Source organism: Camelina sativa, chromosome 4 (genome assembly GCF_000633955.1).
Source record: "Camelina sativa cultivar DH55 chromosome 4, Cs, whole genome shotgun sequence".
NCBI classification, from domain to species: domain Eukaryota; kingdom Viridiplantae; phylum Streptophyta; class Magnoliopsida; order Brassicales; family Brassicaceae; genus Camelina; species Camelina sativa.
The window spans coordinates 28,211,041-28,224,920 of NC_025688.1; the positions used below are offsets into that span (position 1 = coordinate 28,211,041).

At 39.0% G+C, this 13,880-nt stretch overlaps 4 protein-coding genes and 1 pseudogene across 4 annotated transcripts; 3 read left to right on the plus strand and 2 right to left on the minus strand.

Annotated features, from left to right (window-relative positions):
* Window positions 1,551-4,034, plus strand: LOC104783001 (protoheme IX farnesyltransferase, mitochondrial). Its single transcript, XM_010508077.2, has 7 exons — window positions 1,551-2,016; window positions 2,121-2,253; window positions 2,376-2,513; window positions 2,600-2,733; window positions 2,923-3,048; window positions 3,299-3,402; window positions 3,494-4,034. The coding sequence occupies exons 1-7, from the start codon at window positions 1,700-1,702 to the stop codon at window positions 3,823-3,825; spliced, it is 1,284 nt and encodes a 427-aa protein (XP_010506379.1). The 5' UTR covers window positions 1,551-1,699; the 3' UTR covers window positions 3,826-4,034.
* On the plus strand, window positions 4,178-5,785 carry LOC104783002. The gene is made up of 5 exons (XM_010508078.2): window positions 4,178-4,411; window positions 4,578-4,694; window positions 5,077-5,111; window positions 5,321-5,421; window positions 5,497-5,785. Exons 1-5 carry the CDS (start codon window positions 4,239-4,241, stop codon window positions 5,581-5,583), a joined length of 513 nt encoding a protein of 170 aa, XP_010506380.1. The 5' UTR covers window positions 4,178-4,238; the 3' UTR covers window positions 5,584-5,785.
* LOC104783004 (ribose-phosphate pyrophosphokinase 5, chloroplastic) lies at window positions 6,169-8,398 on the plus strand (the record flags this gene model as incomplete). The annotated part of the gene is given in 9 exon segments (XM_010508079.2): window positions 6,169-6,184; window positions 6,324-6,500; window positions 6,666-6,914; window positions 7,133-7,276; window positions 7,379-7,546; window positions 7,619-7,688; window positions 7,773-7,854; window positions 7,943-8,102; window positions 8,189-8,398. Coding segments are annotated over 9 exon segments (1,105 nt in total), but the record flags the coding sequence as incomplete, so codon positions are not given.
* On the minus strand, window positions 8,493-10,360 carry LOC104783003 (annotated as a pseudogene).
* LOC104783005 (endoglucanase 15-like) lies at window positions 11,270-13,492 on the minus strand. The gene is made up of 4 exons (XM_010508081.1): window positions 13,222-13,492; window positions 12,461-13,114; window positions 12,092-12,373; window positions 11,270-11,847 (listed from the first exon to the last, which is right to left on the minus strand). The coding sequence occupies exons 1-4, from the start codon at window positions 13,447-13,449 to the stop codon at window positions 11,530-11,532; spliced, it is 1,482 nt and encodes a 493-aa protein (XP_010506383.1). The 5' UTR covers window positions 13,450-13,492; the 3' UTR covers window positions 11,270-11,529.

Genomic DNA, 13,880 nt, shown 5'->3' on the forward strand with positions numbered 1-13,880 from the left:
GGGATGGGGATCAGAGCTTTTGGGATCACCGAGGGAGTAGTACGTGCCATATCGCTCAAATTCATCAATACACGAAGAATATATTTTGTTCCTATGCTCCATGGAGAGACCAGCTCTTACAAAAGAGGCAAGCAAACTTGTAAATATTGTCAAGCCACCAAGATCTCTCTTCTCTTGCCATTCCTTGCGTTTAGAATTTAGTTTAAACACGGTTGGGTTGCTGTTGTCGTTGTGTGTATGAATAACAAAGATGTCTCCTTGATGCTCCGTCAGAAAAAAAGGGTTAAAGTAGGCGGGACATGGTTTCTTCAGTGGAAGAACATTCCATGTGGCTTCTTGAGACGACGGGTGGAAAACCCCAAGATAGCCGCAGGCACTGAGACAGTAGAACATGCCATTGGGTAAGACACATTTCCCCCAAATGCGAAAGGGTAACTGGTTCTCAAACGAGTGCGTAGTCCATACGGTTTCACCAGGCCGCCAAGTATCGACCACAACAGTTGCGTTAATATGGGTGTACGAGATCACCATACAGATAGCTGATGTAGGAGCGGCTGAGAAAGCTAACCAACGGAAGCGGCGTGTGCGGGGTAAGTAGAAGGAGGTCTCACGGGTAAACGGGTTATGAAGAAGTGGTGTCAGGCCTTGAAACGAAAGCACCCAACCATCCTTTGAAAAAGCGGGGTTATGAGAACAATGCAACGTCCCTGGGAATTGGAGCTTACATGTTGGAAACCGTAATGGGTGATCAGGGATAGCGACCCCCTTAATATGCATTGAGTATCGTGAATTAAAAAGCAGAGGAGGAGGAAGAAGCTGAAACTTGCGAACAGAGACAGCTGCTTCGCACCATGCCTTGCAGACAACGGAAGCTTGTATGTTGGCTTTTAATCCAAGGCCGGGCAGTATCTTCCGCAGGATATCTAAGGGTATTAGATCCTCCCACAATCCTCCTCCTATATCACACTTGTTCTTCTTTTTCGATCCATCCTTAGCTTTTTTTGCAGTGCATCTGAGGATTAGAAGAAAGAAGAATCTGTGGTAAGTTCTAAAGAGAAACTAGAGTGGACTATTGTCACTGATGTTAAGAGTGTGTTGGTATAGTGAAAGCTACCAACTCTAGGTGTGTTCACGTAAGCTGCAGCTAGCATATGAACACAAACATAAACCCTAATATTGATTGGAACAAAAAAAGAGAAGAAAAACACTCACGATTGGAGCTTTCTTCTTCTTCTTTTTGTACCGGACACTGGAACTGCAACTGCTTCAACTATGGGCTTCACTGTGACCAAAGACGGCGGAGTTGCTGCCGTGTATGTTCGACGGCGCGGCCTCATTTTTTGTTTCGATGACTAAAAAAAGTGTAATGTGTGTTTTGTCCCTTTGTGTATGACAAGCCAAACATTAATGGAATTCTTATAAATGGGCCTGAGCCCAGCAAAACGAGTAATTGTTATGGCCCATAATGTTGATTTATTTATACACGTACCCCTGAACTCTCTGATAATATTCGAATTGACCATAAAACAAAATATCTAATAAATTTAATTTTCATTTTCCTGTAAAAGTGAAAGAGCCACCGTGACTCGATTATCTGAAGCCAAAATCAAAATCTGTTCATATGATGAAGAAGTGTCTCTCCATCTCCTTCAACGCGTAGAAGAAAGGTTCAGACGACTTAACGTGTTAGTTTCGTAAGATGTGGCGAAGATCTGTTGTGTTTCGTATCTCGTCGAGGATCTCTGTTTCTTCTTCGTTACCAACAAACCCTAGACTGATTCCTTGGTCTCGCGAATTGTGTGTCGTTAATAGCTTCACCGAGCCTCCGCTTCCGTCAGATTCAACTGCTAAGTTAGGGATCACTGGGGTTAGATCCGATGCCAATCGAGTTTTTGCCTCAGGTACTGTCGCCGCCGCAGCTACCACCGGTGAGATTTCGTCTAGAGTTGCGGCTGTGGCTGGATTAGGGCATCACTACGCTCGTTGTTATTGGGAGCTTTCTAAAGCTCGACTTAGGTATGTGTTCTACTTTCTCGTTTCTCATGGGAATTTTGTAAAAATTGGAAATTTCCATTTTTTTTGGATTCAAAATCCTCATTTTGTTTGATTGATGTTCGTAGTATGCTCGTGGTTGCGACTTCTGGCACTGGTTATATTCTTGGTACGGGAAATGCTGCAATTAGCTTCCCGGGGCTTTGTTACACATGTGCTGGTACCATGATGATTGCTGCATCTGCTAATTCCTTGAATCAGGTTATAATCTTGGAACAAAGCTGTTAATTACAGCACTCAAGCCGTTGAAAAAGTTTGAAAATTTCGAATCCTTGTTGTGTTCATGTAGTTGATCTTGCTTCCTTGTTATCCTTTTTTTTTAGATTTTTGAGATAAGCAATGATGCTAAGATGAAGAGAACAATGTTACGGCCATTGCCTTCAGGACGTATTAGTGTTCCACACGCTGTTGCATGGGCAACTATTGCTGGTGCTTCTGGTGCTTGTTTGTTGGCTAGCAAGGTGAATGTTTGTTTCTATGTTTTAATAACTCCAAGTTAGAGAGAGTATGAATCTAATCTTTTGCTTCCACGACAAGGTTATTGCAGACTAATATGTTGGCTGCTGGACTTGCATCTGCCAATCTTGTCCTTTATGCATTTGTTTATACTCCGTTGAAGCAACTTCACCCTATCAATACATGGGTTGGGGCTGTTGTTGGTGCCATACCACCATTGCTTGGGTAAATTGTTTTCCCTTTTCCTCTTTATTTCACTTAGTTCATGTTTGCTTTTTCCTGAGTTTAAGATTCTATGACAGAGTTTTAGCAAATTTCTTTAAGCAGTTTCTGTTTTGTAAGGCTTTCATAGCTTTTCTTCAAAATGGAATCATAGTTCGCCATATTTATGTTTAGTTATCTTTGATTTTTCAGGTGGGCCGCAGCTTCTGGTCAGATTTCATACAATTCGATGATTCTTCCAGCTGCTCTTTACTTTTGGCAGATCCCTCATTTTATGGCCCTTGCGCATCTCTGCCGCAATGATTATGCAGCTGGAGGGTAAGGCCATATGGTTTCATATAAGATTAGATGTCTCCTCCCATGTACTGTTGATCTTTGAAAGAGTTCAAGTCTGTGTAATGATCTCAGTGTCCTAGATAGTGCTAGATAATAGAAAGTGTAAAGTGTCACAGCAAGTCTATTTTCTGGTGGCTTGATAATGAGTTTCTTCTGCTTAGAAATTAACATTCGCAAATATTGCAACCAAGACCCAAGTTTTGATTTTGTGTCTTATTTACCTTGTTTTCAGTTACAAGATGCTGTCACTCTTTGATCCGTCAGGGAAGAGAATAGCAGCAGTGGCTCTTAGGAGCTGCTTTTACATGGTCCCTCTCGGTTTCATTGCCTATGACTGTGAGTCGTGTGGATTCATCTTTCTTTAGTTCAAAGGCTGCACTGTTACTGTGTCTCTGATTTATTGGTGTTCCTTCAATTTTTGTGACAGGGGGATTAACCTCAAGTTGGTTTTGCCTCGAATCAACACTTCTCACAATAGCAATAGCTGCAACAGCATTTTCATTCTACCGAGACAGGACAATGCATAAAGCAAGGAAGATGTTCCATGCGAGTCTTCTCTTCCTTCCTGTTTTCATGTCTGGTCTTCTTCTACACAGAGTCTCTAATGATAATCAGCAACAACTCGTAGAAGAAGAAGCCGGCTTAGCAAATGAAGTAAAAACTCCCAAACGAAAGAAACGTGTGGCTCAACCTCCAGTGGCTTATGCTTCTGCTGCACCTTTCCCTTTCCTCCCAGCTCCTTCCTTCTATTCTCCATAATAAAACCATTGAGCAAGCTCTTGAAATTTTTTGGAGACAGAAGTGAAGAACATTCTGATTTTTGCTTTTGAGTTAAAATCTTTGTGGTTAATAAGGAAGTGGAGAACGCATACAAATTTATGTTTTTTTTTTGTGCTCCACATAATTGTATTTTTCCAAAGTTATGTTTCATATGAAACAATATAAACACTCTCTGCCTGGTTAAACGAGTCTCTCTTATCGTCGTCACTTGTGTTAGGAGGATAATATAAACGAGTATTAATGAATTTGGTTAGGTTTTGGTATTTGCAATTATATCAGATAACCGATGCTGGTAGAGTTAAACGAGTAAACCGGGTTGGTTAAAGGTCTCGACGGCTGCAAAAATCAGCCATCGGGATTCTCAGAAGTCTGAACATTGAGCTGCGGCGAAGATGGCGATGAGGTTGAAAACAATGGCGACTTTGCCGAAACTGATTCAAAGTATGAGAAAAGAAGTTCCGAAGCATTCGAATCCTGTTTTGCCATCTCTACGACGAGCTTTCTCTCTCTACGATCAGATCAATCTGATTGACAATGTTCCCGAAGACCAGCTTCGCTTCCAAGAGTAATCATTTCAAATTCGCATGTTTTATATTTCCTATATTAAAATAATGAACTCCATGTTGTTCATCGTTGATTTTGGATTTTACCCACCGTTTCTGGGTTTTGGGATTGAATGGTTATAGTTAGGGTTCATTGGATTCTCTTCACTAACTTAAAGTAATTTGCAGATTTAATGAAACGAGTTTCACGGTGAATGGGGTCAAATACGAAGGAAGCTTACTCTGTGTTGGGAATTTGTTAATGTCATGGAGCCCTCGTAAATTCTCTGAGATCACTACTGATAGGTATAACTTTCCCCTCTTCTCTCTAATAAGGGAAGTGGTCTTCTTGAGCTATGTAGATACTTAACTTGAGTGTTATTATCAGTCATACCAATGTTAATGTCACAACCTCTTATCGATAGCCGACTAATTTTGACTGTGTTGGAGTGAAAGTTTTGTGCTTTTAACAAAAGATTGGTTCAAGGTTATATATAATGTTCATTGTCATCAGAGTAATTTTAAAGCTTTATGGTCTTTTTATGTGTTTGATCAAATTTTAGGTTTATTATGTTCGATTAGCGTTCTTTGCTGTCATTGGTCTTGTGCTCTATGAAGTTTATGAATAGATGCTGTCGTTAAGCAGAGTGGCTTAACGTTTGTACATTTCTATTTTACATGGATGCAGCTTGTCTATCTTCCAGACAGTTCGACCCATTCCAGGTATTCATAAATTCAACTACAGCCTTTCTCTCTGTCTTGAAAAACAAATTTGTTTCATTACTTGTGAAATCTAGTTGTTGAACTAACGACTCTTGGATATGAACATTGGGTGAACCAACTATTGCATATTAGCATCAATCTCAGGTCTTGATATACACTGTCTATACTAAATCATCAATGGTTTTCTGTCTGTGTGTTTAACCCTCCAGAGCTCTTAATTATTGGTTGTGGAAGAGACATTCACCCGGTAACTCCCGAGGTCCGTCAGTTCGTAAAGTCCATTGGCATGAAGCTAGAAACAGTTGATTCTGTAAGTTTCTTTTCTCTAGTCCCAAGCTTAGCTCATAGTTTCTTATGCACTGATATCGATTTTACTTCGAATCAGAGAAATGCTGCATCAACTTACAACATTCTGAATGAAGAAGGAAGAGTTGTTGCTGCGGCATTGCTTCCATACGGAGTTACATCCTAAACAAAAACTAACGACTCTGAAGCTCTCTAAACTGTAAATGATTGTGTTCAGACTTTCCTCGGAATCTCTTCCGAAAATAAACCGAACTTCATCAGAGTTTTTTCTTGCGTTTGAGCTTTATAGACAAACGTTGTAACATCATCGGCCAGACTTTTTCTCGTATTTACATCTTTCTAAAGAGATATCAAAAAATTTCTCCGAAGGTTATAGCAATGAATGAGAGATTTCAAGATTCTGAATGTTTGTTTGGTTACAGAGAAATCGTAACGGTTAGTCTTTGTTTTTAATTTTAACAGAAATTGTTACGGTTAGTTAAAAAGGTTCGTGTAAAAGAAGAAGAAGAGTAAACTTCTTGTAAATTAGTCGTCAATTTTCGTATCTCGCGCGGGCTAAGTAAAGTAAGTAGAAGATGAAAAGACTCTTTTACTGTGTTACGACAACGAGCTTTTCTTATTAAAGCCCTAAAATCTCTCTCACTCTCCGGATCCAACTCGAGAACATGGCGTCTCTTGTTCAACCATCGCCTACTTTTCCGGCGCTACATCTCCGCCGTTCTTCTCTGATTCGTGCCCCTTCTTCTTCTTCCGTTCGATTTCCTCTCGTAAGTCTTCTCGATTTCTCTCACTCTTCCGACTCTATCTGGTAATATCAGTAGCTTTTTTACAGTCTTCGCTTGTATCTGATGAATCTTCTTCTTCTTCTTCTTCTTCGATTGTTTAATGTTGGTTGTTGAATAACAGAAGTGTAACGCGGCGGATCCGTACAAGTTCGACGGCGGAAACTCCTCCGGTTTTCATCTGCTTACAGGCGACACCGTTCCCGCAAGTTTTTCGAGGACTCGTTTGGAAGATTCGATTTACAAGAACACCACTCGCCTCCGTATCTTTTCCGGCACTGCTAATCCTGCCTTAGCTCAGGTTTCTTTCTTAATTCATACTTCTTCGGATTTAAATTGCAAGTTTGGAACGATTAGGAAGAAACTGACTAGTAGCTTTTGACTGGAGATTTGTTCAATTGCTACGAAGAAACTGATTTGTGTGATATTATCGTATTTGTTCATTGGATTTTTTTTGATTTTACAGGAGATTTCTTGCTATTTGGGTCTTGATCTTGGGAAAATCAAGATTAAACGTTTTGCTGATGGTGAGATCTATGTTCAGCTACAAGAGAGTGTAAGGGGATGCGATGTGTTCCTTGTACAGCCTACATGCCCACCTGCTAATGAAAACCTTATGGAATTGCTTGTTATGATTGATGCTTGTCGGAGAGCATCTGCCAAAACTATCACCGCTGTGATTCCTTACTTTGGTTATGCTCGAGCTGATAGAAAGGCATGCCCTTTTTTATAATTCTGTCTTGGAATGATAATCATCTTTTATAATGTTGCATCTTGGTTTACACGCATTACCGGTTCGTTTCCAGAAGTAATCAGTTGTCAGCTTAGTTCTCTTTATGTAGCTGATTTGAGTTCGTCAATTATCTCATTCCTGTGGCTCCATTTAGTTTCTCGTTGATGGCTAACAGACTTTCATTCTACAAATTTTTGCAGACTCAAGGACGTGAATCCATTGCAGCTAAGCTTGTGGCAAATTTGATAACACAGTCTGGTGCAGACCGTGTCCTTGCTTGTGATCTTCACTCAGGACAGTCTATGGGCTACTTTGACATTCCAGTCGATCATGTTTATGGCCAGGTAAGGTTTCTATCTTAATGGATTCCTCAAAGCATGGAGTTCCTTATGTGACAATGGATTTTCTTATGGCAACTTCTTTTTGTACTTAATATTCATGAACAGCCTGTGATACTTGATTACCTAGCAAGTAAGGGCATATCCTCTGATGATTTGGTGGTAGTTTCACCTGATGTTGGTGGTGTCGCAAGGGCTCGTGCTTTTGCCAAGAAGTTATCTGATGCACCTTTAGCAATAGTTGATAAAAGACGTCATGGGCACAATGTTGCAGAGGTAACAACCCATTTGCAAATACATTTCAACCAAGACTGGAATTGACTTTTAACAATCCATTTCATTATGTAGGTGATGAACTTAATTGGGGATGTTAAAGGAAAAGTAGCTATAATGGTGGACGACATGATTGACACAGCAGGTGAGTTACAAGTCCTTATCTAACTGCATATAAATCTGTAAACACTCTCTGTTATTTTTAGATACTTATGTTGTAACATATTAGGAACCATAAGCAAAGGTGCGGCTCTGTTACACCAAGAAGGAGCAAGAGAAGTATACGCATGTACCACTCATGCTGTTTTTAGGTAAGTCCATGAAAGATCTTCTAAGTGCTGGAAGTATTTACAGAGAAAGAATCTTATATATCCATTTGTTTTCTATATTCGGAAACAGCCCTCCTGCAATCAGCAGACTATCGAGCGGACTGTTTCAAGAGGTGATCATAACCAACACGATTCCATTGTCAGAGAAAAACTATTTTCCTCAGCTTACAGTTCTCTCAGTAGCAAACCTTTTGGGGGAGACCATATGGCGTGTTCACGATGATTGCTCCGTACGTAAACAAATACAATTCTTCGAAAGCAGTTTTTGTCTTAAGAGAAAAATTGGGTCTAACGAACTTTATTTTGGATTTCTCAGGGAGCCATTGAGCCATTTTCGACATTGGGGATTGATTGAATGATGCAGCAACGGTAAAGAATCGACTTATATAGACTCTCACAGTAGTATGAATTTTCTGATTATGTACAAATTCTTTTGTGTTGTAAACGTTAGACGTGAGTGTGATTGTTAAGAACAGAACACTTTTGTAGAGAAGAGAGTAATGGAACCAGCTTTTCGAACTTTTAAGAGTACAGTTTTTTGTGTCTTTTTGTATCCAATCATTTAGAAATTAGCTAACATTTCAAGATTAATAATTTTCTTAAAATATCAAATATGTTTTATTTGCAAGCCTAAAAACGAGGTCTAAAAGCGATATACAGAGAGAGGTAAGATCAAGCAACGGCGGCCAAGACACCAACAAGTGGAGCAGCGGTGACCGGTGCAGGTTCAGCTTGCAGATAATCAGTCCTATCATCTCCGTAAACATCATTATCGTTGGGTCCTCCTACGACTGCTCCGACTAAAACGTTAGGGTTTGGTGCAGGATTGTGAAACCATGCATCGAACCCTTGAATGCACGCCACAGGTGTTTGGTCCTTGGTGATCGATATAATTGAGGCTGCTCTATGATGAGGTCTTTGGGGATAATTGGTCCCAAATCCAACCATGTAGCTCATATTCTTAGGGTTCGACCCAAGTATGTAATCTACCTATATGATATTTTCATTGACATAAAATATTAGTAAATAATATAAGAATAAATCATCATCATTCCATTCATTGACAATTAAATATGTAAATATTATATGAAAAAGTCTTGATATCATTTCAAGAAAATGTCTTTTGGTTGGTACTATATTAGGTTGAACTACCTGAGAACGAGCGAGGTTGAGAAGATCAGAAGCTTCAAGAGCGCCATTGGGACATTGGATGGAGGCTTTTGCGTCTTCAAGATATTTAGAATAGGCAGAGAGGACGAAGGAAGCGGCAGCCGTGTATTGGAGGTTGTTCCACGGCAAGAACCAGAGCAAACCACCCGGGGTTTTCTTAACGTTATTGGAACCTTTTTGAGCACAGTTGCAGATAAACTGCTCCGCCATACTCTTGAACTCTGCGATCTTTCCATTGCTCTCTACTTTACCTTCAAATGCAAGCTGCATTTGCACAACTTTGTGTTATGATTGTTTCTTGTTACATAAGTTACTGATGTGTTTTCTTTAGTATAATAGTGATAACTTACCTTGGCGACCAAGACTTGTGCACCCACAAACTTATCGTCCCACGCGAAACCAGTCCTTGGACCTCCGCTACCAGATGCTTGTGTTAGATAATCGAGATAAGTCTGGTCGTTGGTAGCACGGTGGAGCCAAGCTGCAGCCCACAACAACTCATCTTCGTATCCACTGCTCGCATAGAAGCCACCCGCGTTAGAAATGGAGTTTTGGTAAACGCCAGGGTGAGCCTTAGCGAATTCAAATAAATCTTTTGCATGACCAATGAGTATATTGGCATAGGCTTTATCAGATGGTGCAAAGGCTACAGAAGCGGCAGCCATTGCTGCAGCTGTCTCACCTGCTAGGTCAGCGCCTGGATGTTGAGCATCAATGCGAAATGAAGGACGCGGAGTGGTCATATCCTCGGGCCTCATCCAGCACCCGTGGTCAGAGTATCCATCACCCACTTGTCCGTAAAGAACATTAGGCTCGGGATGGGCTTTGATGAGATAGTCAGTAGCCCATTTGAGAGCCGCAAGGACGTTTTCGTACTCCTGATGAACCTTAAGCTGCGATGCCATCTCTATACTGCTCCAAGCTAGCATTGTTGTCGTGAACGCCAACGGAAATCCAAACTTCATGTTGTCTCCGGCATCATAATACCCTCAGGTGAGATCAACCTATGTTTTTCACAATTAACAAATATCACACTTAAATCTAACAAATATACATTACAAAAAAAAAATGAAAATATTTGGGACAAAGCTTAGGATTTGGGTGCAGAATTTCCTCTCCAAGTAACTCTTTGGTTCGGTGGTAATTTTCCAGAGCGTTGAGCTTCGAAATACAAAAGGCTCTTTGTGAGAGCTTCTCCATAATCTGTAGAGACAGCTCCACGAGCCATCGACATTAAAAATAACACAATGCAAATACTTGTCCATAAGCATTGTGAAGATCCATTTTTCAATTGAGACATCGTTTGAAAAAAAAAAATTAGACGATCTGAAGACCAATTTGAAAGAACAATTGATTTTACTTTGTTTCTTCTGTTTGTCATATCTATGCAGTATATATGTGTTCAACTATTTATAGAGAATCTCTGTAAGATGGAATCCATGGCTAATTAAGGATCATTCTCATTCGTATCTTTACAAAATAGAACAATATAGTTAGCTAAACATTTGTAGCCTAAAACTTTTCATATTAGAGATCTTCTCAAATATCCTACCTAAAAATATAGATAAGACGATAAGATACTAAAATTATTTAATTATGAAACGATCTATGTTTATATAAAAGTAAGTATTCTCAAACTTTAGAATTAATAATTAATTGTATATTATCTTTAATCCTTTTTTTTGTAGAATTAATAATTTAAAATTAAAAATAAGTGAATTATATTATAATTTTAAATTTTATGAAATATATATATAATCTCCTTATAATTATTTTAAAAAACTTTGTATTTTCTTAAAAATCCTGTAATTTTTGATAATTATATTTTCACATTATTAATATTTTTTAAAACAAAATATTTTATTTTTGTTGTAATCATATTTCTTCTATTAAATATTAACTTTTACACATGTCAAAATTTGAGATTGATAACTTGACACATGTCAAAATTTTGTTAATGATTATCTTTCAAAACTCAACTTTATATAATAAGATAAGAATTTGAAGTTTAAAATGAAAAATTCTTATCCATGCATAAAATGTACTTTTCGGTATAAGAGGTACAATATATTTTGTATAAGATGTACATCATATGTATTGGTTTTTCATCAGTTTTAAACATTTGTTGATTAATTGAATGATGGTAGCAATATAGTTGTTACAATATTATAAAAGTTAAATATCTTTGAATTTTTTCCTTTTTCAATTTTTGTTAGAAGGCGATCAACAGAGAGTTTAACAACTTCCATGAGAACCAAACTAAACACTTATAACCAGAACTTAACTGAACCGAAATCACTAGTTTCGAAAGTTCCATTACATCAAGTTATTTTTTTTTTTTGACAATACATCAAGTTATTATAACATATCAAAATTTGTTTTTCTACCCTTAGACCTAAAACGTTAGTTGCTAGAGCGTCTTAGGAAAATGAAGTTCAAAGACAGTCATACATTTTTAGGTAGAAACAAATAGAGATATAACTAAGGTCATGCGATTGCAGCCAAAACACCAACCAAAGGAGCAACCGTGACTGTATCAGGCTCACCGTGCTGAGGATCAGACCGGTTATCTCCATAAGCATCGTTCTCGTCCGGTCCACCTACAATTGCTCCAACCAAAACATTAGGATTCGGTTTGGGATTGTTGAACCAAGTTCCATACCCTCCTTTGCATGTCACCGGTCTATGATCCATCTTGATTGACACTATGGAGGCTCCTCTATGGTGTGGTCTTTTAGGATAACTGGTGCCGTATCCAACCATGTAGCTCATCTTCTTGGGGTTTGACCCAAGTATGTAGTCAACCTGTTACATGGACCATGTTAAAATATTATTTTTATGTTGACGTATGAAACTTGTAATTAATCCTCACGTAAAAATTCTAATATCTACGAAGACATTGTTCTCTCTTGTTGGCTGTGGCCGTTACAAACATCTACAAGTGCATACTGTCTCTTTTTTTTTTTTGTATATTTTGTTAAAATTAAGTTTTGAGGATTCTGAAAACTTGATTTAATTTGAAAAAGAAGTAAAAGAATGCCTGCCTAACCTGGGCCCGAGCGAGGTTACGAAGATCAGAAGCTTGAAGGAAGCCACGGGGGCATCGGACCGATGTATGTGCGGCGTCAAGGTATTTTGCATAAGTGGCTAAGACGAAAGAAGCGGTGGTTGTGTATTGGAGGTTATCCCATGGCAAGAACCAGAGCAAACCTCCTCGAGTCTTCTTAATGTTGTTGGAACCCTTTTGAGCGCAATTGCAGATAAATTGCTCCGCCATACTCTTGTACTCAGCCATCTTCCCTACGTTCTTCACTTTCCCTTCCAAAACAAGCTAACATTTGCACACAAAAAAAAAGTTAATCAATTGTCGTGCAAGTAATAAGGGCATGTTCTATTTTAGGGGATTCTCGTAACCTACCTTGGCTGCCAAGACTTGTGCTCCCAAGAACTTATTGTCCCACGAAAATATGGAGCTCACACCACCGCTACTAGAAGCATGTAATAAATAATCGAGGTATGTCTGTTCTCCAGTGGCCCGGTGAAGCCAAGCCGCAGCCCACAACAACTCGTCTTGATAGCCGCTGCTTGTGTAAAAGCCAGCCGCCTTAGGAATAGAGCTATGGTAGACCCCGGGGTAAGCTTTAGCGAATTTGAACAGATCTTTTGCGTGATAAATGAGTGTTTTGGCATAAACTGAATTAGACGAGGCAAAAGCCAATGAGGCTGCGGCCATCGCTGCTGCTGTCTCGCCCGCCAGATCAGCACCTGGATGTTGAGCATCAATGCGATATGAAGTACGTGGAGTGGTCATATCCTCGGGTCTCATCCAACACGCGTGGTCCGAGGCACCATCGCCCACTTGTCCGTACAGGACATTAGGCTGAGGATGGGCTTTAATGAGATAGTCGGTGGCCCACTTGAGAGCCGCGAGGGCGTTTTGGTGCTCCTTGCGGGCTTTAAGCTGCGATTCCATCTCTACACTGCTCCAAGCTAGCATGGTCGTCGTGAACGCCAAAGGAAATCCAAACTTCACATTGTCTCCGGCATCGTAATACCCTCCAGCGAGATTAATCTATTTTTACAGTTAGAAAATATTTAATAATACTTCTAGAAATATTATTCATCACACAAAAGATAATGAGAAAAGAAAAAGAAAAAAAGATTGGGTTTTAAAATTACATGAGCATCAGCACCGTCTCTGAGTGCAGAATCTCCTCTCCAAGTAACTCTTTGGTTCGATGGCAATTTTCCAGAGCGTTGAGCTTCGAAATACAAAAGACTCTTTGTGAGAGCGTCTGCATAATTTGAATTTGCAGAAACTTCTCCACGAGTAACCGATAATAATAATAACAACACAATGCTAATGCCTTTGATTTTGATGAAACATTCTGATGATACACTAGACATGGTTGCAAACGTTTTGTTGCATATATTCGATCGTATCCAAATATATCATATTTATACTAAATATATGTATATATATGCAAAATATATCACATTTGCCCTCATCAATTTTTTTTTTAAGTTCCTACCAATTTTTTTTTTGTTAAGTTGTGTTTGACCTGGTTTAATTTTTTTTTTTGTTAAGTTGTGTTTGACCTGGTTTAATTTTTGTTTTTTTTTTGTATACCATTCATTGACTATATAGAGTATGGATTTTAAACCAGGTCAAACACAACTTAACAAAAAAAAAAATGGTAGGAACTTAAAAAAAAATTTGATGAGGGCAAATGTTTTTTTTCTCAATAATCTAAATATTCAATGACGGTACCAGGAAATGTCATGAGCCATGAGCGGAATTTTGGATTCTAAATAATGGAATGGTACGTATCACTTCT